Source organism: Pseudoliparis swirei, chromosome 1 (genome assembly GCF_029220125.1).
Source record: "Pseudoliparis swirei isolate HS2019 ecotype Mariana Trench chromosome 1, NWPU_hadal_v1, whole genome shotgun sequence".
NCBI classification, from domain to species: domain Eukaryota; kingdom Metazoa; phylum Chordata; class Actinopteri; order Perciformes; family Liparidae; genus Pseudoliparis; species Pseudoliparis swirei.
The window spans coordinates 18,450,027-18,475,215 of NC_079388.1; the positions used below are offsets into that span (position 1 = coordinate 18,450,027).

The window sequence follows — 25,189 nt, forward strand, 5'->3', positions numbered from 1 at the left end:
GTAAATGCTGTGTTTTTTTCTAATGTGTGTGTGTGTGTGTGTGTGTGTGCTGGATGCATTCATATGTAAATAGGCAGTGTATGCGCGCCTGTATATGCAGACGCGACCCGTATCGCCGCGTAATGAGATCTGCCACTGCTGGTTAGCCTCAGAGGGCGGTAATTACTGCGGAGCGACCCGATGCCGGCGGCGGGGACGGACACTCGCACACGCCAATGTGTTCTAGCGGTACGACAGGCAATGTGATGACCAACCGTTTGGTACCCATGGGGGGGGGGGGGGGGGGGATATGATATGAAACCAGTGGCGGGCCGTGGGCCTGGGGCCTGGGCCTTCAGTGAGGTCCTACACAGTCCCACCCGAATTAATCCACCTCTTATTACTCTCATTATGATGCCATGGCTCTAGACCAGGGCTGCTCAATACGTCGATCACGGCGTAGTATTGGTAGATCGCATGACATAAAAAAAATTTGGCCCGCCCCCGTCATTTTCTCTATAGCACGTCTTTGTTCATTTATTAAACTAAACAGCCGTCTGATGTTGATCGTATCTACACAACAGCATGTCATTTCTCTCGGCTCTCCGTCTCGCGCTCTGCAGAATGCGCGCATCGGGACGGAGAAAAAGGAAAAAAAAGTCACTTGCACTCGTTTGTTCACTAAACAGGGCATTGTCGCACCCAAAGCAGATTTCAAGTATATGCTCGACCAAATCGACATCTTCTCCTCCTTCCGCCATTGTGGGTTGAAAAAACAGCTTTGTAGTACGCGAATTAATTCCTTTATCAAATTCAGTTTCCTAGTTCTGAGGTTTTGCATCTACCTGCCCATAGACCCCGCCTCTCAATATTGGTAATCCAATCAAAAGACGTGCAGCACTCCGCCTGCTAGCTGCTCCTGTGCCGGTTCCGGGGCCTTCTAGAAGGCCTAGAGGAGCCAACTCTAAAGCTGATTGGTTGACACAACATTGTCATTCCCATTCACTTGAAGCTACCAGCGCCCGCAATGTTGATTCTGAAGGCCTAAGGGCAGATTCAATGTATATGTCCTCAACAAAGCTTCTCCTCTCGGCCCCCGGAGGCAGGTCTTAATTGTTCGACGTGATATCTCCACTCCCCCTCTGCCGCTCCTCTTTCTTTGACTGTTTTCCTCTCCCTCCTCCTCCTCCTCCTCTTCCTCCCTCCAGCTATTACGAATTGGATTTGGAGCAGAACGATCCATTTAGTCTCTCTCCTCCATCTCCTTCTCTCTCTCTCTCTCCTCTTCCACACCTCCTCCTGTAGATTTTTCTCTCATCAAAGCCCCGGCTTTAATCTGTCTATTTTTTTTTCTTTTTTTCTCACACCTGAAGGAATGAAAAAAAAAAAAGAGGAAGAGATGAGGTAATGCTTTCCCCTGTCCGTCAGGTGAGCGGCGGTGCGGATCGTTGAGGTCGACAGCGCCGCCATGAGGACTCGGGGAGGAGAAATGTACCGGATGAAGAGCAGAAAATGAAACTATTATAAGAAACAATCTACAGCCAAGTAAGTAAGAGCTAAAAAAAAAATAGAGTACGTTATAAAATATGAGGGTTTAAAGTATTTGAGATTAACTGAGTGGATTCATTGAGTCCACGAATCAAAACCAGCTTGATGTGAGAGTAGAGCTCCCCCTAGTGGACGGAGACAGTCGGTGACACTTCTTTTGTTTTAATTAAAATAAGGAGCTTTTATAGCATGTAAGTTTCTCCAATTGGAAAAATAAATACTCTTTAACAGTATAAACAGACTTGAGGTAGAAATGTGTGATAAAAACAATGATCTTGAGAAGCAGTGTGTGTATAAATGTAAATGTTTTTATCTGGACATTTTTAAAAACAAGAAAAAAAACAATATATTACCACAAAAAAAAACAGATGAAAGATTTGCTTCTTATTCACATGAAAATACAATAAGTCACTTCCTGGTCCTTTGTTTACATGTGTGGCATCATCATCATCATCATCATCATCAATGTGACACGGCTGCTTGAGGTAAGGAATGATGTCATTGGATTTCTTCGGGTTTCGGAGAGTTTTTTTCATGATGAATATCCTGATTTTCTTTATTTTTTTTACCTGAAGTTATGTTGCAATACATATATCTTAAATATAAGAAAATAAATGTCAAAAATGTGAGAGAAAAAAACACCTGAAGAGGGAGAAGAAAAAAAGGGAAAGAAAGTGTTTATTTAATTCACAATGGGGATAATTAGGATGGAGAGAAAAAACAAGTTGTTTTCATCATCTTTGCAGCGCGGATCCTTTACGGCCGCGTGTGTGTGTCACTGTCTGTTGTCTTCGGGCACTTGAAGGCACATCGGAGAGAGAGAGAGAGAGAGAGAGAGAGAGAGCGGTCGATGAGTTGCTGTCTTCAGTCGTCTTTGCTGTGGCCGTTGCAGCTCGTCTTCGGCCGGCCGCGCGGGTGGTTTTCAAAATCGAGGTGATCCTGGACGAAGGACGGGTTCTGCTCTATGAAACGATGAAGTTCATCTGGACCAAGAAAAACACAGAAAAATGTGTAAAATGTCAGGACATACACACATATACAGGACTGTCTCAGAAAATTAGAATATTGTGATAAAGTTCTTTATTTTCTGTAATGCAATTAAAAAAACAAAAATGTCATGCATTCTGGATTCATTACAAATCAACTGAAATATTGCAAGCCTTTTATTCTTTTAATATTGCTGATTATGGCTTACAGCTTAAGAAAACTCTAAAATCCTATCTCATAAAATTTTAATATTTCCTCAGACCAAGTAAAAAAAAAGATTTATAACAGCTGAGTGTTTGTCAAGGCTCAGGAAACCCTTGCAGGTGTTTCGAGTTAATTAGACAATTCAAGTGATTTGTTTAATACCCTACTAGTATACTTTTTCATGATATTCTAATATTTAGAGATAGGATATTTGAGTTTTCTTAAGCTGTAAGCCATAATCAGCAATATTAAAAGAATAAAAGGCTTGCAATATTTCAGTTGATTTGTAATGAATCCAGAATGCATGACATTTGTTTTTTTAATTGCATTACAGAAAATAAAGAACTTCATCACAATATTCTAATTTTCTGAGACAGTCCTGTATATATACAGTATATATATATATTAGTGCTGTGAAAAAAAGTCACTTGCACCCCCCCCCCGCATCGCGGCAGAGCTCAGCCGCGATGCGCGCACACTGGTGAGCAAGTTATGTGCACCCCTGTGTATAAATGTATATATCCGTCTTTTGTCATAAATCTTTATGTTCTCACAAAAATATACCGAGAATATCGGTAATATGTGATTAATCCACAGAAACCTGTGATTAATTTGATTAAAATTTGTAATCGTTTCACAGCCCTAATATATATACATATATACAAACACACACATATTTATATACATATATAAATATACATATATATATACATACACACACACACATATTTATATACATAAATATAAATAAATCTATTTATATATATATATATACATATATATAAATATATATATATATATATAAATATTAGGGCTGTGAAACGATTAACATTTTTAATCAGGTTAATCACAGGTTTCTGTGGATTAATCATGATTAATCACATATTACCGATATTCTCGGTATATTTTGTGAGAACATAGAGATTTATGACAAAAGACGGATATATACATGTATACATTCTTCTATACAATGGTGCTGCAACTCAGCAGTTATTTAGCAGTTTTCTTCCATATGGAACATTAATACATCTTCATCCTAAACAGAATGTTTAACCCTCCTGTTACCTTTCGGGTCAATTTGATCGACGTGTTGAGACCCCTGATCTACAGGAAGTAAAAGTCGTAACAAGGTTTCCGGAGGTGAACCTGCGGAAGGATCATTACCGATGAACAGACCGTCTGCATGAGAGCGGACAGAGTTCAGATTGAAGAGGTATTGGAAGCTCATTCTGCGCATGCGTTAAATGCGCTAAAAAAATTTAACTAATTAATCCTGTAATTTAATCATAACGCGTTCACGCATTATTTTTCACAGCACTAATAAATATATATATATAAATATATATACATATATATATAAATATATGTATATATATTACCAACTTTTAATTGGTAAATGGAATACATCTTTGTATTTTTATTTAAAGGAGTATATCATAATTATGTTATTAGTAACTCTTTTAAAAGCATTAGTAGAATTACTAAGAGGACTTTTTGTGCAGATGGAGAAATCTGCTGCAGGTTTTCATATAAATATATATATAAAAATATATATATATATCCATATGAAATAGCATTTCTGTACAAGAGAAGCTTTTTGGCCGTTTCTAGAAGCAGATGGCGGCTGCAACGGACTCTGGGAACATCAGACGACAGACGGTACGCGTACTCAAAATGTTCCATGGTGACGGCTCAAGAGAGAAGACGCCCGTCAATCAAATTTGCGTTGTCCCTGAACGCCTCACCGTATGTGATCTTCGTGGCGTCGGATCCGTCGAGCGACAGAAAAAGACCCGAAAGGTCCACGTGTCTCACGCCCAGCATTATCTCAAAGATGGCGGCGAGGTCCTCCCGCAGGACGTGGCCGTTCTCCTCGTCCTCGTACATCTGCACGACAACACACACAAGTGTAAGTGTGTGTGTGTGTGTGTGTGTGTGTGTGCTCGCTCACCTTGAAGGCCAGTCTGAGGGTCTCCATGGACCTCAGGGGCCGGTGGACGGTGGACAGCGCGACGACGTGCAGCCGGACGTCGATCTGCCCGTCTCCGCGCTGCGGGACGACAAAAACTATCTGAGTGACAAATATTCTGCAAATGTGTTACTGTCGCTTTAAATCCTGTAAACGTAACTGGAGGAAGAACTTCTCGCATTTAAATAACAAAGAAAAGGAAAGTAAGCAAAGTTGCATTGAGGCTTATTTAAATGTTTTTGCATTGAGCAGATTTCATCTTCTCCACTAGGGGGCGCTGCTGAGTCACCGACACACACCTGGACAGGAAGGTGGGGTCAGTGGTTTGATCCTTTGGGTGCTTTGGGGTCAGGGACACTAAATGACCTCAGAAGGTTCAGGAAGGTCAAACCGACCATATGAAGGAAAGCGTAAAGTATTTATGTTTAATAAACTTTAAATTTATTTAATGTCAAAATATCTGGAAACAAATTAAACAAACTTCTCAGATTTAACTTAAATAAATACCAAAGTGTTGCAGGAAGTCATTCATAGTGTGTGTGTGTGTATATATGTGTGTGTGTGTTTGTGTATATATATATATATATATATATATGTGTGTGTATATATATGTGTGTGTATGTTTATATATATTTATATGTATATGTGTGTGTGTGGTTATATACATGTGCACATATACAGGACTGTCTCAGAAAATTAGAATATTGTGTTAAAGTTCTTTATTTTCTGTAATGCAATTTAAAAAACAAAAATGTCATGCATTCTGGATTCATTACAAATCAACTGAAATATTGCAAGCCTTTTATTATTTTAATATTGCTGATTATGGCTTGCAGCTTAAGAAAACTCTAAAATCCTATCTCATAAAATTTTAATATTTCCTCAGACCAAGTAAAAAAAAGATTTATAACAGCTGAGTGTTTGTCAAGGCTCAGGAAACCCTTGCAGGTGTTTCGAGTTAATTAGACAATTCAAGTGATTTGTTTAATACCCTACTAGTATACTTTTTCATGATATTCTAATATTTAGAGATAGGATATTTGAGTTTTCTTAAGCTGTAAGCCATAATCAGCAATATTAAAAGAATAAAAGGCTTGCAATATTTCAGTTGATTTGTAATGAATCCAGAATGCATGACATTTTTGTTTTTTTAATTGCATTACAGAAAATCAAGAACTTCATCACAATATTCTAATTTTCTGAGACAGTCCTGTATATGTGTGTATATGTATGTGTGTTTGTGTGTGTGCGTGTCTGTGTGTGTATATGTGTGTGAGTTTGAGTGTGTGTATACATGTGTGTGTGTGAGTTTGAGTGTGTATATATATATATATATATGTGTATACATGTGTGTGCATAAGTGTGTGTGTTCACCTGGTCAAACAGGCTGTGGACCTGTGTCAGTGTGTGTGTGTGTGTGTGTGTGTGTGTGTGTGTGTGTGTGTTCACCTGGTCAAACAGGCTGTGGACCTGTGTCAGTGTGTGTGTGTGTGTGTGTGTGTGTGTGTGTGTGTGTGTGTGTTCACCTGGTCAAACAGGCTGTGGACCTGTGTCAGTGTGTGTGTGTGTGTGTGTGTGTGTGTGTGTGTGTGTTCACCTGGTCAAACAGGCTGTGGACCTGTGTCAGTGTGTGTGTGTGTGTGTGTGTTCACCTGGTCAAACAGGCTGTGGACCTGTGTCAGTGTGTGTGTGTGTGTGTGTGTGTGTGTGTGTGTGTGTGTGTGTGTGTGTGTGTGTGTGTGTGTGTGTGTTCACCTGGTCAAACAGGCTGTGGACCTGTGTCAGTGTGTGTGTGAGCGGCAGCTCCAGGAACTCGGCGAACTCGTCCTCTCGCAGCGTTTCTCTCTGCAGCTTCCGGGCTCGTCGGGCCTGATCCTCCAGAACCGCTCCGGACCGCTCGGCCCGCAGCCTGCGACACACACGCTCAGGTGACCTCTACGTAGAGGCCACGCCCCCTGACGTCATCATTGCATCTAGGGCTGCAACTAACGATTATTTTGATAATCGATTAATCTGTTGATTATTTTTTCGATTACAGTTTTTCTCCATTGCTTTGGCTCAATTCTTGAAACAGAAATGACATTCTCAAAACAACTCGTGCAAACCTCCAAACCACTGGGCACTTGTTCACAACAGATTTGAATTTCTCATTCCTTTAATCAAATTGCAATTGTTTTAGAAACTCCTTGCAAATGACAAGTACAGTTGCCTACAGCTTGCACACATTTCAAATGATTTAGCACATCTGTGCAAACGGTTAGGTACAATTGCCTTCAGTTAGCCCAATTACCAATTGAATACATCTGGCTGGTCTAAACTGACTGTTGCTTCTCAGTCAAGTGGTTGTTCTCTGCAAAACATCTTGGCATACTTTCCTTGTGTACATCATCACCTGCACAATAGTTCACTCCACTGTCAAAATCATTCAGGCACACAATACCATGAAAAATATCATGCTATATACTGTAATATGGATCTCTTGGATCATCGGCTTCATTTTCAGGTGCAACTAGAACTGTACTAATCAAGGAGTACATGTATGAGCATCGGGCTCTAAACCAGAGGTCCCTTCTCCAGGCAATGGATGCTGCTTGTGCCGATGTCACAGCAGATCAGTGCAGGGGATGGTTGAGGCATGCACGGCGATTCTTCCCCCGTTGCATCGCAAGGGAGAACATCAGATGTGGCCAGACAGACGTGAGTGCGAGGATGAGCAAGAGAGTGAGGATGAACTCCAGCTTTGAGCTCCAGCTTTGCTTTACTTTCCTACTGTATGTTTTGTTACAGTAGTGTAGGCTATACTTCATTTGTATTGTTGATGTGCTTTTTGTTTGACAGTATTTTTTGCTGTACACATTTTCTGTTTCTGTTTTGCAATTACTGTAACAATTTCCACAGCAGTATAAGTGCAATACAGTATGTGATGGGAAACCTTGTTGGCTCCTCTTGAATGAATCTTTGTTCTGTTTGATACACATAGTATTCTGGAAAGAAAACATCTACAGTAACCATTCAGTGTCAAAGGACGAAGCCAAGATTGAAATGTGCACATGAGGGATATTTCTATGGTCCACTGCCATACTGACAAAACATCTAAACATTTTGACCTGCAGTGTTTAAACAATGACGAAGGGACTTTTCATTTTGGGGGCACTGACTATTTGTATGAGAAAAGGAATGAGTTTTGACTGATGAGTTGTGTGTTTTGGGAGAGATATGACCTTTTGCAGGTGTGCCATAGTGTTTTGCTAAACCATCTAGGTTATTTTGGCAAATGTATTTAAAGCTTTGAGAATGTCCTTTTTTTTCGAGAGAGATGAGCCACAGCAATCGAGAAGGAAGTTTTCATTTTGGGGGCACTGACTATTTTTATGAGGAAATGATTTGGTTTTGAAGCTTGAGTTAACTGTTTTGGGTGAGATATGACCTTTTGAAGGTGATCTATGTAGTTGTGCTGAACCATATAGGCTATTTTACCAAATGCACTAAGAGCTTTGAGAATGTAATTTCTGTTTCAAGAATTGAGCCAAAGCAATGGAGAAAAACTGAAATCGATTAATTGGATAAAAAATAAAAAAAACTGTCATTTTCAACCCTTTATTCAAAACAGGGTCCGTACGGTCATGGAAAACCTGGAAAAGTCATGGAATTTTAAATGGCTATTTCCAGGCCTAGAAAAGTAATTGAAATAAATAAAATCCCAAAATGTTTGGAAAAGTAATGCAAATGTGTTATATGCAAATGTTAATTTACACGGTATATATACGGTATGCTTTGGAATTCTCCTTGTTAGTTTAAATACTACATCTTCTCACTTGTTCAAGTATACACAGAGTTTTCACTAAATGTTTAATCATGGAAATTTGGCTTAAAATCATGGAAAGGTCCTGGAGACCCACTGGTCACCATGGTGATGAACCTGTTCATTGGTCACCATGGTGATGAACCGTCACAAACAGACTGACAGCGTTTACTCTCCTGAGTTGGCTATTTATGGGTTAAACGCCTCATATGGTGAGGGGGCGGGGCTTATCTCCGTTGCCTTTCTCCGTGGAAAAATATTTTCAGCCATCCGCCACGGAATAAATAACCACGTTTTCTACGTTATACTCTTGTGGAAATGCCACACACGTCGTGACATGTAGCGCCCTGGTGTCTGGGGTCATGACGTCACCCGGAGGCGCACTCAGCTCCGTGAATGTCTCCGACGACGTGAATGACTTCCGCTTCCAGCGCCACGTGAGCAGCAGCAGCAGCCAATTAGATTCATTAACAGAGGAGCAGCTCAGCGCTGATTGGCTCTCACAACGCAGCGTTCCGTCTCTCCCTCCGCTCTGGTTTCTCCTGCGCCGCTCTGCGCTCAAATCTACTTGGTTTATACTCCGTGACTTATTGAGCGCCGTAATAATCGCGCGACACAACGAATCGATAATGAAATTCGTTGCCAACTATTTTAATAATCGATTTTTATCGATTCGTTGTTGCAGCCCTAATTGCATCATCACACGTGATTACGATGCAGCCGCACGGAGGAGATGAATGTTAATCTGTCCCGGGCTCGACCAATCGGATCGCAGGGAACTTTAAAAATATATATTTTTTAAGTCGAATAAGTCGACTCAACCGATCGTGATGTTTCATTAGAATCAAACAAAGTTATCGTGAGTAAAAACCTGAATAAAAGTAAAACGAGTGGAACAACCACCTTGTCCCAGTCTTCCCAGTCCACCCAGTCCACCCAGACCACAAAGTCCCAGTCCACCCAGTCCACCCAGTCCACAAAGTCCCAGTCCACCCAGTACCGGTCCAGCCAGTCCACCCAGACCACAAAGTCCCAGTCCACCCAGTACCGGTCCAGCCAGTCCACAAAGTCCCAGTCCACCCAGTCCCTCTCCACCTACCCCAGGCGGCACACCAGCTGGTGGAAGTGGAGCAGGCTGCTGCAGTCCAGGATGCGCAGCGGCCCCTGAGAGAGGCTGATCTCACGGTCATCAAAGGACAGGTCCACCAGGGGGAGCTCCAGAGCCCTATGGGGGGGCGGTGAGGACAGCCGTGTGTGTGTGTGTGTGTGTGTTGTGAAAACACCCCAAAAGAACAAAGGTCACGGGGCTCACTGACTTGGCCATGATCTTCCTGACGTTGTTGGCAAAGAGGGCGGGGCTCTCCTTCTCCTCGGGGGACGGAGAGTAGATGGGCAGGTACTGAGGAACGAGAGAGAGAGAGAGACAGAGAGAGAGAGAGATAGACAGACAGAGAGAGAGAGAGATAGATAGACAGAGAGAGAGAGAGATAGATAGACAGAGAGAGAGAGAGATAGACAGACAGAGAGAGAGACAGACAGACAGAGAGAGAGAGAGACAGACAGACAGACAGACAGAGAGAGAGAGAGATAGACAGAGAGAGAGACAGAGAGAGACAGACAGAGAGAGATAGACAGACAGAGAGAGAGAGAGAGAACTTAAAGTATACACGTACATATTTTAAGTTTAATAATCAAAAGGTACCGTGACTACAAAGTTCTATGAAGCCTCTCACCTCGATCTCCATGGCGTTGTGAGGCTGGCACAGAGTGAGCCACAGGATCTTGAACCTGGAAGACAGAAGAGTTGGCATCTTCATCATCTTCCTCATCATCATCATCATCAGGGAGAGACGACATGATGAGGTGGAGACGAGGAGGTGACGGAGGTTTTTACCCCCGTGTAGTTCATGCTTAATGGAAAACAGGTCACTTGGTGTTTTAACTGCATGCTTAGCAGTACAAGCTGTGTGTGTGTGTGTGTGTGTGTGTGTGTGTGTGTGTGTGTGTGTGTGTGTGTGTGTGTGGGACACACACTTACGCTCCGGGACCTTGCCACGTCCATGAAACGGTGTCCTGCGGCGAGGGAAAGGAGAAAGAGGAAATGGAAAGGTCAATTTAAAACTACTTCCTGGAACTTGTGTTTCTTCTTTTGGAGCACGGCTGACGACCAGCTCACTAACACACAACACTCGTTACGGCGAGATAATCCCCACTTTTATTTTGGCGGGGGTTTGGGGTCGGCCCATGTCGATGAGATTATTTTTAGGACTTTTTTAAAATCACAATTTTAAAGTAAAAATAAGTAGTTTCTCCACAAAGAAGAGCACAAAAGCTAATAATAATAAAAAAAAGTACTCATCGGTGGTGGAGTTGCATTGTGGGTAATGTACAGACCAGGAAGAATACAAATGAAAAGACATATCTCGTACTGCATAAATAAATATATATATATATTTATGTATATGTATACATATATATACATATACATATAGATATTTGTTTATATTTATATAGATATTATATAGATATTTGTATCTATATATTTGTTTATATATACACTACCGTTCAAAAGTTTGGGATCACCCAGACAATTTTGTGTCTTCCATGAAAAATCACACTTTTATTTATCAAATGAATATAAAATATAGTCAAGACATTGACAAGGTTAGAAATAATGATTAATATTTGAAGTATTAATTTTGTTCTTCAAACTTCAAGCTCAAAGGAAGGCCAGTTATATAGCTTATATCACCAGCATAACTGTTTTCAGCTGTGCTAACATAATTGCACAAGGGTTTTCTAATCAGATATTAGTCTTCTAAGGCGATTAGCAAACACAATGTACCATCAGAACACTGGAGTGATAGTTGATGTAAATGGGCCTCTATACACCTCTGGAGATATTTCATTAGGAACCAGACGTTTCCACCTAGAATAGTCATTTACCACATTAACAATGTAGAGAGTGTATTTCTGATTAATTTAATGTTATCTTTATTGAAAAAAACGTGCTTTTCTTTGAAAAATAAAGTCATTTCTAAGTGATCCCAAACTTTTGAACGGTAGTGTATATATATATTTATATAATTGTTTACTGTCCATCATGAGTCCAACACATACAATGCTTTGTATTTTAACAATCAGCATTGCATCAACACAAGAGGAGCACATGTAGAGGATGAAACTATGACATCACCGGCGTGTCAGTTTCTGTACATGTAAATAAACCCTGAATTTAAACTTCAGGATTTAGAGCCTCTCTACGGGTGGAGGTGGTGGAGGAGGTGGTGGTGGAGGAGGTGGTCGAGGTGGTGGAGGTGTGTGAGGCGGGATAACAAAAGTAATAAACAAAGTGTGTTTACCAGTTTGTTTGTGTAGCGCAGCACCACAGGCTGCACTGGGAGCCCTGGGATGAAAGCGCCTGAGAAGACAAGGCAGGGGGAAAAGATGTAAATAAACTATGACATGAAAAATTAGCAAAAATTAACATAACCAAAGACTACACAACAGACAGAACAATATATATTTATATATATATATAAATATATAAATATAAATAATAAATTAAAAACATATATATATATATATATACAAATATATAGAGTTTAACAGCCACTTAATACTTAATATTGATATTTAAACACCACTGAATTCATAGCAATGAATATATATTTTACTTTGAAAACCAACTCATCTGAAATTATTTGTCACCTCTTTGAAATGTGTAGTGTATTTTTAATTAGAGCTCTTAAATGTACAGCCATAATATAGATCTGGGCTCAGAGGCCCACAAGGTGTTCATGGTAGAGACTACCATTGTTTAGAGTTGGATGGTTTACATGAGGAAGCGCTTCTGGAATGACTGGAGCAGTACGCCCATTCCTGCTTCCTTAAAAGAGGAAACACAAATTCATTTGTGTGGATTTCGTGGGTTTCGTGGATTCTCTGGACCTTCTGAAATCACCCGGGCTGTAAGCAGTACACGCTCGTAATAAGACCTGTTTTCTTTCTGTAATGAAACGGCATTATATCAGCAACAAGACAGTGTCCGCGGAGATCTTTTCATCACCAACATTCTTCATCACCTCGGCCGACAGAAGATTATACAACAAATGTAAATAAAAAAGATTCCTGATTTGCAATTTGCAAAAATGTCAAAATACACTTTTTTTGTTTTGTTTTTATGTTCACAAAGTCAGATCCGGAAACACAAGTCGAAACAAATGTGGCGTGAAGTTGAGGAACGGGTCGAACCGGAACCAGGACGCTTGGGGCAGTTCATCCAGAATGAGGTTTTCTCATTTAACAAAGGGCTCCGGCGCTCTGAAACAATACCGCCTCCGTCCACAGGGGGCGCACCACCAACACAAGACGAGAGGTTCCTCTGGTCGCTCTCATGCACTCATTTGGCTGGTAACACGTGATTCTCACGGTGTTTTATTTACCTCCACAAACAATGATGAACATATTGTGTAACAGGTTCAGACCAGGTGGACAGAAGAGATCATAAAACATGAATACATAAAGGTCTGAATCCTGATGTGAAGAGGTTTAGGAGAAGTGACCGTGAAGTGTGTGGAACGTGTACCTGCTAGTCCTCTAGTCCTCGAGTCCTCTAATCCAGGGGTCCCCAACCCCCGGGCCGCGGCCCGGTACCGGTCCACGGCTTGGTTGGAACCGGGCCGCGGAAAAATAGTGAATAAAAAAAGTTTTAAATTTTTTTTTTTGTAATCAGTCGGAAAAATATATTCTTTTGAAAAAGGAGCGGATCCACCCGTGTGTACGTCTGAGCCTCGTTCAGGAGTCTTAAAGTTCGTGTTTATCGCTGCAGGCGAGTCTCACATGCCGAACCCTCTGCTGGCGGCACATTTCAGTGACAAAGAATCTTAAAACATATTCAACCTGCTCAATGAATTCTGTCACTTCAGGGAAATGACAACTGTTTTCAAGTTGGCCGATAAAATCGCTGCTGTGTGGGCGAGCGAACAGCGGAATATTCTACATGTTTCAGACGTTGACCGGGTGGAAGAGGCTTTTAAAAGAGTTTGAGCGGTACTCCAACCACAAAAGACCCGACTGCAAAAGAATAGACCTGCAACCCATTTGTAAACAAACCCACCCGGTGAATCGAGCCGTCCGAGCTAGAAGAACATGTGTTGGAGATGCAAATGACGGTGGCCTTAAGGGACATTTCACACAACAACTCTGCCTGTTCTAATGACAGCGACCAGAACTCGGTGAGGAGCAGCGGACCAAACACACGTCTGTGTCGCCGTCTCCATCAGCGGCTCGTTGCAGGTAAACAAGCACGGCTCACACTCATTCGGCGTCATGATGAGTTGTAGTTTTGGCACTTTATGCCCTTCGTATAATTGTATGACGTCATATTTATTACGTCATTTATATTGCCGGTCCGTGAAAATAATTTCTGACACGGAACCGGTCCGTGGCTCAAAAAAGGTTGAGGACCGCTGCTTTAATCCTCTAATCCTCTAATCCTCTATTCTTCTAGTCCTCTAGCCTGCAAGTAGTCTAGTCCTCTATTCTGTTGGTCCTCTTGCTTTCTAGTTTTCTAATCCTCTAGTCTGCTAGTCTTCTCGTCCTCTAGTATTCTAGTCCTCTATTCTTCTAGTCCGCTAGTCTTCTAGCCATCTAATCCATCCCTCAAGCCTTCTAGTCTAGTCCTCTAGCCTTCTAGTCTGCTAGTCCTCTATCCTTCCAGTCCGCTAGTCTTCTAGCCCTCTAGCATTCTAGTCTAGTCCTCTAGTCTTCTTGACTTCTAGTCCTCCAGTCCTCTATTCTGCAAGTATTCTAGTCCTCTAGCTTTCTAATCCTCTAGTCTGCTAGTCTTCTCGTCCTCTATTCCTCTATTCTTCTAGTCCGCTAGTCTACTAGTTCTCTAGCCATCTAATCTATCCCTCAAGCCTTCTAGTCCAGTCCTCTAGTCTTATAGCCCTCTAGCATTCTAGTCTAGTCCTCTAGTCTTCTTGGCTTCTAGTCCTCCAGTCCTTTAGTCTAGTCCTCTAGTTTTATAGTCCTCTAGCCCTCTAGTCTAGTCCTCTAGTTGCATAGTCCTCTAGTCCTCTGGCTCAATTATTCTATTTGGTTTAAAGTTCTACATGCATGTTTTCTATAGCATTTTACTTTTCACACACACACACACACACACACACCTACGTACCGGCCTTGAACAAGATGAGCCCCGACCTGTTGGTGCACGTCCCCTCTGGGAATATCATGATCTGGAACAGATGAACACACACATTAATACACACATTAATTACACACACACACTCTCACCCGTAGTTACACCTGTGGCTTCAGGTACCTGAGGCCACTCCCCTCCGGACCGGGCTCTCCGCTTGATCTCCTCCACGGTTCTCCTCCGGGAATCCTGATCCGACCGGAACACAAAGATGGGCCGGATGTAGCTGATCAGAGCTGGAAGGGCCAGAACCAAGGATCACGTTCACAATATTCAGTTATTTATTTTTATTTATTTATTTACAGCCCAAATCTCACTTACAGTGAACAAATACAAAATGGGAGTGGGTGCCAGAATAATATATAATAATAAAAACAATGTAAATTTTTTTTTTATTCATATAAATTTGCTGCAAATAAATAGTTTTCTATTTATTTGCAGCAAATTTATATGAATAAAAAAATATATATTTTTTTTAGATGTTTCGATTGCAGATCATTAAAAATCTTTTATTTTTCATATTCAACCTTTATTTATTTTACATTTAAATCTGTGACTAATTATTAATTAAATGTCAAATATTTCTTTATTCTATTAATGAGACAAACAAGTCACAAACACAGGGAATATAAAATAGAAATATATTTAATAATATTTAGTAATATGTTTGTAATATTATTTATATATATATATTATATTTTTATTTCAATGAAATCTGTTTTATAAATATTTGTTATTTCTATTAAATATATTTCTCGTACATATTTTTTTTAACTTTTAAAAATATGACATGAAAAAAATATCATGAAAAAAGGACAAATAACCAATAATATCATCAAGTCCATCTGATACATCTGCATCTCAACTGAATGATTTGATTTAAATCCCTTTGTGCTCTGCTTGAGTATTCAGTTAAGTCACAATACAGAAGCTGAAGACAAAAAAAAAGAAAATATATATAAAATATATACATACACATTAAAAAGTGTAGCTCAAAGATCATCATAGTGGTAAATCTAGACGGTGGAGGTGTGTGCGTCACTCACTGCCCCAGACGGGAATGCTGCGACTCTCCAGCTTGGTGAGGATGGAGCACATCGTCATGGTGATCGGGATGGCGTCGAAGTAGGTGGAATGCGGCGCCACGGTGAAGATGGGAACCTTGGAGGCCGCCGCCCGCTCCCCCTTCACCCTGATCCAGTGGAACCCTCCGCAGAACCACAGGGCCCGCATGATGAGGCGGAGGCTCAGGTCTATGAACCTGGAGACGGGATGCACGTTCATATACAAATATATATATATAATTTATTTATACATCTAAAAAAAATATATATATATATAAATATATAGATATTTTTTAAATATTTATATATATATCTTTAAAAATATATTTATATATGTATATTTATTTATATATATATATATATATATAACTAATATACATGAAATTGAATAAGCAGACAACTATAAACAAGACCCCCCCCCCCTCCACACACACACACACCTCATCCACCACGACTGTGGCTCGATGACGTAATCGGACCGCGCCAGGGAGGCGGCGTAGGCGAAGGGCCACCCCAGCAGCATGAGGAGGAACACCAGCAGCAGGCGCACCGGGAAGACCGTGACCGTCATCAGTCCTATCTGGAGAGAGAGAGAGGGTCACATTGTTGTCATTCCACTCCTCTTTCACAACCTCTCGCTCGCCGTTGCCACCGTCTGACATTCCTGTCTCTTCACAGCCAACTGTCATCTCAACGTGCTCCACATTCCTGCTCAACGGAAGAATATTCCTTCACGAGGAGGAGGAGGAGGAGGAGAAGCAGGCGCACCTGTACCTTTGCAATAAGTCACGCTCTAATGACACCTGTCTGGAGCTCACAGACAGGTGTCCAACACACACACACACACACACGTGCATTCATGCTAGGCACCTGTAGAGCTTCACAGATGTTGAATTGTAACCGGGTTTTTTTTATATTATCCTGCAAACAATGCAAAATATACATGAAGACATCACAACCGTTATCATCAGATAAGGGCCGGCGCTTTGCATAACACCACGGGAGGTTTCTATTGGATGAATGAAAGTGTGGGGGGAGGACAAAAAGATACGCCGACTTAGCACATCGTGCATGAGGCCAAAGTTCAACCATCTAGAGTTTTAGTCTCGACACTAAAATGAAGTTCAGTGGAGATGACTTCTGTGTTTCCTGTGTCACGAGAGACATTTAGTGTGTTCCTGTAAGTGTGTGTGTGTGTGTGTGTGTGTGTGTGTGGTCACAGTCACAGCCTCCAGTGTAAATTCCGACTGTGTCACATTTTAAGCCCCAACCTCGTCCCCACTGTCCGACCTCTGCTCAGCATCCATGGAGGGGTTCCTCTCCTCATCCACCCACCCCTCCACCCCTCCATCCAACCATCCATACACCCATCCTCTAATCCACCCACCAACCCATCCTTCAATCCATCCATCCATCCACCTACTCCTGAATACATCCACCAACCAATCCATCCAGCCACCTACTCACAAACCCATCCACCCTCCCATCCAGCCACACATCCACCCTTCACTCCCCATGTCTATTTGCTCAGCTGCACCTTCATTCATTCATGACCCTTCACATGTTTTCCTCCTACTGGGATTTTTTTTCATGGCCACTTTTCCTGTGTGTCTCTCTCTCTCTCCAGGGGGAGGAGCACAGGTGCACACCGCAGGGCTGTATTAATAAATAAATAGAATGGGAGAGATTTACGATGCTCCAACGCCTCCCCCCCTCCCTCCCCCCTCTCCCCCCCCCACGCTCTGCTCTCATCACCGGAGCCTAACGAATCCATCGAGGATCTGCTGACATTCTCTCAGGAGGTGGCATGAGGAGCTGGGGAGAGAGAGAGAGAGAGGTCTAGTGGTTTTATGTGAGCACCAATGATGATTTCAAATTTGCTGTAAAAAAAAAAAGATATACAGGACTGTCTCAGAAAATTAGAATATTGTGATGAAGTTCTTTATTTTCTGTAATGCAATTAAAAAAACAAAAATGTCATGCATTCTGGATTCATTACAAATCAACTGAAATATTGCAAGCCTTTTATTCTGATTTATTGCTGATTATGGCTTACAGCTTAAGAAAACTCAAATATCCTATCTCTAAATATTAGAATATCATGAAAAAGTATACTAGTAGGGTATTAAACAAATCACTTGAATTGTCTAATTAACTCGAAACACCTGCAAGGGTTTCCTGAGCCTTGACAAACACTCAGCTGTTATAAATCATTTTTTTTACTTGGTCTGAGGAAATATTAAAATTTTATGAGATAGAATTTTAGAGTTTTCTTAAGCTGTAAGCCATAATCAGCAATATTAAAAGAATAAAAGGCTTGCAATATTTCAGTTGATTTGTAATGAATCCAGAATGCATGACATTTTTGTTTTTTTAATTGCATTACAGAAAATAAAGAACTTTATCACAATATTATAATTTTCTGAGACAGTCCTGTATATGTATCGGGCTCTCTTGTCACTTCCTCACTCTAATAAAAATCCATCTTCTCTGTCTCCTCCTCTGAGTGCATCCATGTGTGACGGATGTTATTAGCCCTCCTCTTATGAGCAAGACTGAAATGTACCAGAGTTAAAAATAACCCGTCGATGATGACGTTACTCAGATTAAAGCTCACTTAGGATCCGCAGAGCAACACACAGAACATGTCAGACCTCAGAGCGACAGGACGTCTTCTGGCGGAGGGGGACGTTCACTCTGTCTGGATGTTAAATATTCAGGAGCCTCTGATTTAAAACCTAGGTTCAAATCAAATCATTCAGTTGAGATGCAGATTTATTGGATGGATTTTATGATATTATTGGTTATTTGTCTTTTTTTCATTTTCATTTCTTGTAATATTTTTTTCAATGCAAAAGAAATACAATTAAAAAAAATTAATGGAAAGAAATTTAATAGGAATAAAGATTTTCTATAAAACATATTAAACACAAATACAACAAATAGACAAAAATATATACAAAAATATTACAAAATATTATTACATACAGGACTGTCTCAGAAAATTAGAATATTGTGATAAAGTTCTTTATTTTCTGTAATGCAATTAAAAAAACAAAAATGTCATGCATTCTGGATTCATTACAAATCAACTGAAATATTGCACGCCTTTTATTCTTTTAATATTGCTGATTATGGCTTACAGCTTAAGAAAACTCTAAAATTCTATCTCATAAAATTTTAATATTTCCTCAGACCAAGTAAAAAAAAAGATTTATAACAGCTGAGTGTTTGTCAAGGCTCAGGAAACCCTTGCAGGTGTTTCGAGTTAATTAGACAATTCAAGTGATTTGTTTAATACCCTACTAGTATACTTTTTCATGATATTCTAATATTTAGAGATAGGATATTTGAGTTTTCTTAAACTGTAAGCCATAATCAGCAATATTAAAGAATAAAAGGCTTGCAATATTTCAGTTGATTTGTAATGAATCCAGAATGCATGACATTTGTTTTTTTAATTGCATTACAGAAAATAAAGAACTTCATCACAATATTCTAATTTTCTGAGACAGTCCTGTATATTTCTATTAAATATTTTGATTTGTGATAATTTTTTGGGATATTATTGGTTATTTGTAATATTTTCATGATATTTATTCCTTGTAATATTTTTGTATTCAAAATAAATATTACAAGAAATAAAAAATGTAATTGAAATGTATTTAATAGAAATAAAAAAAGTATTTATAAAACATCTTTAAACAAAAATGTAAATAGTCTCATGTATATATATATAAATTACAAAAATATTACAAAATATTATTAAATATATTTATTTTCAATTTTTTGATTCATTGTAATATTTTTTCATGATATTATTAGTTATTTGTCAATTTTGCATATTTATTTATTGTAATTTCTTTAACGTTCATCTGCACCGACTGAATCGTACGAATCTTTCCATGCCGTGATAAAAATAACACCAACTCCCCCGTGCACTGTGCACTGTGGCCCGGCACACGGTGAAGGGCTCTCCTCCCACGGTGAAGGCTAATTGGCCTCGGGTTGGGAGCACTCAAACTGTGTGTCATGTGGTTGGTGTACAGATTGTTTGAAATATTTATCTGGAAGAAGAAAAAAAACGAGCGCTGTTGGGAAATGTACAATATCTCAATACTAACAAATCTATCCATCACTGTTTTATTTTCTCAAACAGCCACCAGCTGCTCCGGTGGACGAGGCCATCCATCTAGAAGTAAAGGAGATATCTCCTGAGATCCGAAGGCATCGCAGCTCTACGGGATGTCCCCGGTGGAGAGGCGTGTCGTCGGCATCCCCGTCTGCACCATGTTCAAAACCGTTCAGCGACGTGTGACTCAGCAGTTTGTAGAAGTTAGAAAGACAATATTTTTTAAAGTACTAGAGAGGAAAGGTGCTTCGTGCACACCTGTCGTCTCGATAAGAGAAACCACACCGGCGTCACGCGGCCGGGTCCACCTCGAGGGCTAGGTCTACGTGGGAACTCAAGTTGTGCGGTGTTTGTTGACATGGGCCGACCTTCACAGGCGCACACGTGTCTGTCTGTGTGTGTGTGTGTGTGAAGTGGAAAAACACACTTCACATTAAAAGCAGCCGGCTGGAGGTGTGAACTAAAAAATGAGGCGTACTAATGAAGACGTTACTCCTCGTCTGAAAGCATCCAGCGTGGAAAACCCCCAATAAAAGCCGAAAAAGAAAAAAAGAAAAAAGAAAAGAGGGCGTAGCACTCTTCTCCGAGCGGAGGGTCATTGTTCTGGGAACGCGGCGGCGCCTAAAAAGGCCGATTTCCTGAGCCGAGTGCTTTGTGTGCTTAGCTCTGAATGGAAGAGCATCTCTGAGGCCCGGAGCTGTGAGGGGACAGATAAACCCCACGGGCGCACACTTCCTGCTTCTGGCCGGCTGCGTGAGAGCAAACAAATACAAGAGAGAGAGAGAGAGAGAGAGAGAGAGAGAGAGAGAGAGAGAGAGAGAGAGAGAGTAACAGAGAGAGAGAGAGAGTAACAGAGAGAGAGAGAGTAACAGAGACAGAGAGAGAGAGAGAGAGAGAGAGAGAGAGAGTAACAGAGAGAGAGAGAGAGTAACAGAGACAGAGAGAGAGAGTAACAGAGAGAGAGAGTAACAGAGACAGAGAGACAGAGAGAGAGAGAGAGAGAGAGACAGAGAGAGAGAGACAGAGAGTAACAGAGAGAGAGAGAGTAACAGAGACAGAGAGAGAGAGAGTAACAGAGAGAGAGACAGAGAGAGAGACAGAGAGAGACAGAGAGTAACAGAGAGAGAGAGTAACAGAGAGAGAGAGTAACAGAGAGAGTAACAGAGAGAGAGACAGAGAGAGACAGAGAGTAACAGAGAGAGAGACAGAGAGAGACAGAGAGTAACAGAGAGAGAGAGAGAGTAACAGAGAGAGACAGAGAGAGACAGAGTGTAACAGAGAGAGAGAGAGTAACAGAGAGAGTAACAGAGAGAGTAACAGAGAGAGAGAGAGAGTAACAGAGAGAGTAACAGAGAGAGAGACAGAGAGAGACAGAGAGTAACAGAGAGAGAGAGAGTAACAGAGAGAGAGAGAGAAAGATGGCGAACAGAGAGCAAGGCGAAGCTACATCCCTCTACTATTCTTGCATGATGTTAACAGTGACATTATCGTCTCTTTCGCCTCTTTCGACTTCCGGGTCACGACATGGGAGGGAGGGAGGGGGGAGGGAGGGAGGGAGGAGGGCGGCGGGATCTCAAGCATGTGCAAAGACGCAAAGTCCAGTTCCTAATCCAATTCACCGTCACATGCCGCGATAGTCGAATTATCAACCGGATTGGATCGAGTTATCCAGGGGTGTTAATGGGATCGTAGTCGGACCGCACAGTCGAACATGTTCACATGAAACGGATCATTAGATTTCAGTCCGACTAAGCCAGTTATTCGAATGCATGTAAACACGGTCAGTGACAGAGACACAGGTTTGATACTCGTGTTTCCAGTGGAACTCGTTTCATGGGATTCGTCTCGTTAAGCCCCCCCCACACACACACACACACACACACACACACACACACACACACACACACACACACACACACACACACACACACACACACACACACACACACACACACACACACACACACACACACACACACACACACACTGTCAAGCTGTCAGAGCCGTCGTGGAGCCAACACTGTCACTAAGTGCTCTCACTGAATAGATATGGTCTAATCTATGGGAGATTTTTTTATTTTAAAAGCCAATTCAGAGAGAAGCGTCTCCGGGATGTGAAACTGGTTCAGAGAAACCCGGTTCTGAAAGTTACCGATGGACGCTCAGCCTGAAGACAACAGCGTGAAGTGGAACACTGAACCGCACTGTTCCCGTAAAGGTTTTTACTCACTGTCGCAATCAATAAAGAATTTCACTAAACATCCACAGGCGTTTACGGAGAAAGAAATCTGTGTTTTCCTTCCGACTTCTCAGAGTAATAAGCGTTACGCAACGACGAGCTGCAAATACATACAGAAACAGGCTGAAGATGAAGAAAAAAAGAAGGAAAAAAAAACATTATTAGCACCACGTCCAGATGCTACGATCCGATTGGCCCGTTTGCATTCGAGGGGCGGGGTTTAGTCCAGGATCATTTGAATATGATACGATTCAATCTATAGCTCTATATAATAATCCATTTCCGGGAGAAGCGTCTGCAGAAGGATATCTACAGGATGTGAAACTGAAGCTGAGGTCAAAGATGGCCGCTCACGCTAAAGGCAACAGCGTGACGCGAAACACCACGCCACCTGGTGGCGAGAAATGAGGAACCGCACTGTTCCCGTTAAGCCGCGTAGGTTTTTACTCACTGTCGCGATCAATAAAACTAAATGTAAAAAGCAGAATGTGTACGCACTCATGGAGCTAAACAACCACAAGTGTTCACGTCGAATCCGTAATGTTGAGAAACAAATCAGTTTTTTCCTTCCGACTTTTCCGAATAAATAGCGTTACGCAATCCATAATAAACTCGCCTGAAAATGAAGAAAATCAACAACAACAAAAAAGCTTGTATTAGAGCCACGCCCTGATGCTACGATACGATTGGTCCGTTTGCATTCGAGGGGCGGGGTTTAGTCCGGGATCAACCGACGACTGCCTCATCGTCGATCTCACGTTGATATCAGAGCCACAGATGAGGTGGAAACACAGATTCAGTCGGTAGAGAACATCTGCAGCGGTCCGAGGAGCCATCGATCCCCCCCCCCCCCCCCCCCACAGCACGGAGGATCCATGGAGGTCAATGGTTGATTTAGGACCTGGCCACAGTCCTTCTGTGTGGAAGCGGCGCTCACGGTCACCATCGGTGCATCGTTGCCGCTTCTATTCGTCGATTTATTTTTTTAACTTTTATTTTTTTAATCCAGAAAATCAAATCGAGATTCAACTCGTGGTTTTGATCCATCGCCGTGAAACCACATCGACACCACGGATACCAGGTGTTCACCAAGTCCTTGTGTTTGTGGATACGCCCACCGTACTGAGGGCTAAATGTTAGTTCAAAACAACAACAACAACAACATATTTACAGAAAAGATTCCTTCTGACAATAATCTGGATTGACATGATAGTTGTCAGATTATAAACCTGTATTATCCTAGAACACTCATGAGCTGTGTGACAGTGAACGCTGCGCAGAGATGTGCGTTGATTTTTAAGAAAGTGCACGATTAAAAGTTTGTTTTTGTTGTTGTTTATTGTTTGTTGTCATCCTTTAAAACAAATTTAAAAAGGGGTGCGGCACTTAACATGTCCCAGATGCTCCTCCTCCTCCCCACCAGGGGAACATTGTAGAGTTCCTACAGTCGGCTGCCTCACTGCTCCGGAGTCTGAAGAACTTACTTTGTGTGCGCGCGTGCTCGTGTCTACATGTGCTAATGCGCGCGCGCGCGTGTGTGTGTGTGTGCGTGTGTGTGTGTCCTCCTCGCCTGCAAAACAGGAAGTAATGAAAGCGTGTGACAGCCCCGAGAAGGGGGGAAAGTTAAGGTCGCGAGTTGGTAAATAAACAACGTAAACAACATCAACAAGGCACGTGGTGCGACAAAGTGACGTCATTATTTAATAAAGTTAAAAATGTTTTTAAAATGTTGCCTTTACCTGTATCGTCTGGGCCACGGTGAGTTTGGGCTCGTGCACGAAGGGGTTGCAGCCCGCCGTGGAGGGGCGACTGTTGGGCGACTTCATTCCGGGGGGGGGGGGGGGGTTACGCCTTTTGAAAATAACAAAATAAAAGTCGATTTTGCACCCCAAAATTAATAATGTTCCGTAACGCACGTTGAGAGCTCGTGGTGAGACGCCGCAGGAGAGCGCCTTCCTCTGTTTTGAGTCTGCCTCCTCCTCCTCCTCCTCCGACCGGAGGGACTGGATGATGAACGGTTGTGGAGGTCAAGCTAGAAATGAGGAAACGACACAACTTCCGGTTACACGTTTCAAAACAAAAGCAGTTTGCAGGCGTTTGTTTATGGCAACAATTTTAAAAAAGTCGTCCATCGTATTGTTTGCACGCATAAATAGTCAGCATAAATAAAGCAGAAATATTGATTTGAAAAAATATAAAAATATAAAATTAGAATTATGAATGAAAGTCTATAATGCAAAAAAAAATGTATCGATGAGTATGGTTACAAATCCGAAATGTGCTTATTCTGAACATGTGGGATATATTCCTCTAACATGTGGAGTTGAAACATAAAGTGTTATTGTGTTATAACCTGAAATATGCATTAAGTGTCCACGCGCTCACTACAAGCTTTTATTTTGAAGGCAACAACCACACCTGAAACCCTGCTGGCCCACGTCCTCGTCACATAAAGTTCCCTTATGACAGCAAGAGGCTAAAAAAAAGAAGCTTTTATTTAAACTCATTACAAACAAAACTATAAACCCGTAAGAGGTTTAGCCCCGTAAACTCAGAATAGTTTATTATTAACGTAAAAAGCCCTGGAGATGGTGGTTTACTACTCATCATGAGCAGTATCGTTCCCAAAGTGCTCCTCCTTACATAACATCATAAACCTTTTGAAGAGGGGTGGACATCTCAGTAACACACACACACACACACACACTGATAATAAACAAAGAGTAAGATGCCGATAAGAGCCCTCTGACTGTGGAATGCATGCTTGAGATGTTTGGGATGATTTCTAATGACGCCTACGTACCGACACACTTTTATTAAAGTGTTTCTCTACTTCATGCTGCATTCTGGGTAAAACTCTCTGCGTGATTTTCCCTGACTGTGTTTGTTTCCAGGGAAATTCTGACTCCATTATACCATCCTGGTGGAAATTGGTTATACAAACACCCTCAAAGAGTTGTTGTTCCGCGGCTCCTCCATCAGTACACACTCACCTTCAGCGGAGCGATTCAAGCGGGTTGGGTGTGTTTGTTGTCCAACAACCGTCATCCCAGTCAGCGG

At 41.5% G+C, this 25,189-nt stretch overlaps 1 protein-coding gene across 1 annotated transcript; it reads right to left on the minus strand.

Moving 5' to 3' along the window:
- Positions 1 to 1,813: 1,813 nt before the first annotated feature.
- Positions 1,814 to 24,106, minus strand: lpcat1 (lysophosphatidylcholine acyltransferase 1). The gene is made up of 14 exons (XM_056430372.1): positions 23,869 to 24,106; positions 16,199 to 16,338; positions 15,741 to 15,955; positions 14,818 to 14,930; positions 14,671 to 14,731; positions 11,852 to 11,910; positions 10,528 to 10,562; positions 10,223 to 10,277; positions 9,806 to 9,888; positions 9,589 to 9,714; positions 6,443 to 6,596; positions 4,670 to 4,768; positions 4,464 to 4,605; positions 1,814 to 2,510 (listed from the first exon to the last, which is right to left on the minus strand). The coding sequence occupies exons 1-14, from the start codon at positions 23,953 to 23,955 to the stop codon at positions 2,392 to 2,394; spliced, it is 1,488 nt and encodes a 495-aa protein (XP_056286347.1). The 5' UTR covers positions 23,956 to 24,106; the 3' UTR covers positions 1,814 to 2,391.
- Positions 24,107 to 25,189: the final 1,083 nt, after the last annotated feature.

Excerpts from the sequence above, each read along its gene's own strand:
- lpcat1 (XM_056430372.1), bottom strand. The coding sequence starts at position 23,955 with ATGAAGTCGCCCAACAGTCGCCCCTCCACGGCGGGCTGCAACCCCTTC. Across the intron at positions 14,732-14,817 it reads CCGGAGGGGAGTGGCCTCAG|ATCATGATATTCCCAGAGGG; the intron begins GTACCTGAAGCC and ends CATCTGTTCCAG. Across the intron at positions 11,911-14,670 it reads GCTCATCTTGTTCAAGGCCG|GCGCTTTCATCCCAGGGCTC; the intron begins GTACGTAGGTGT and ends TTGTCTTCTCAG.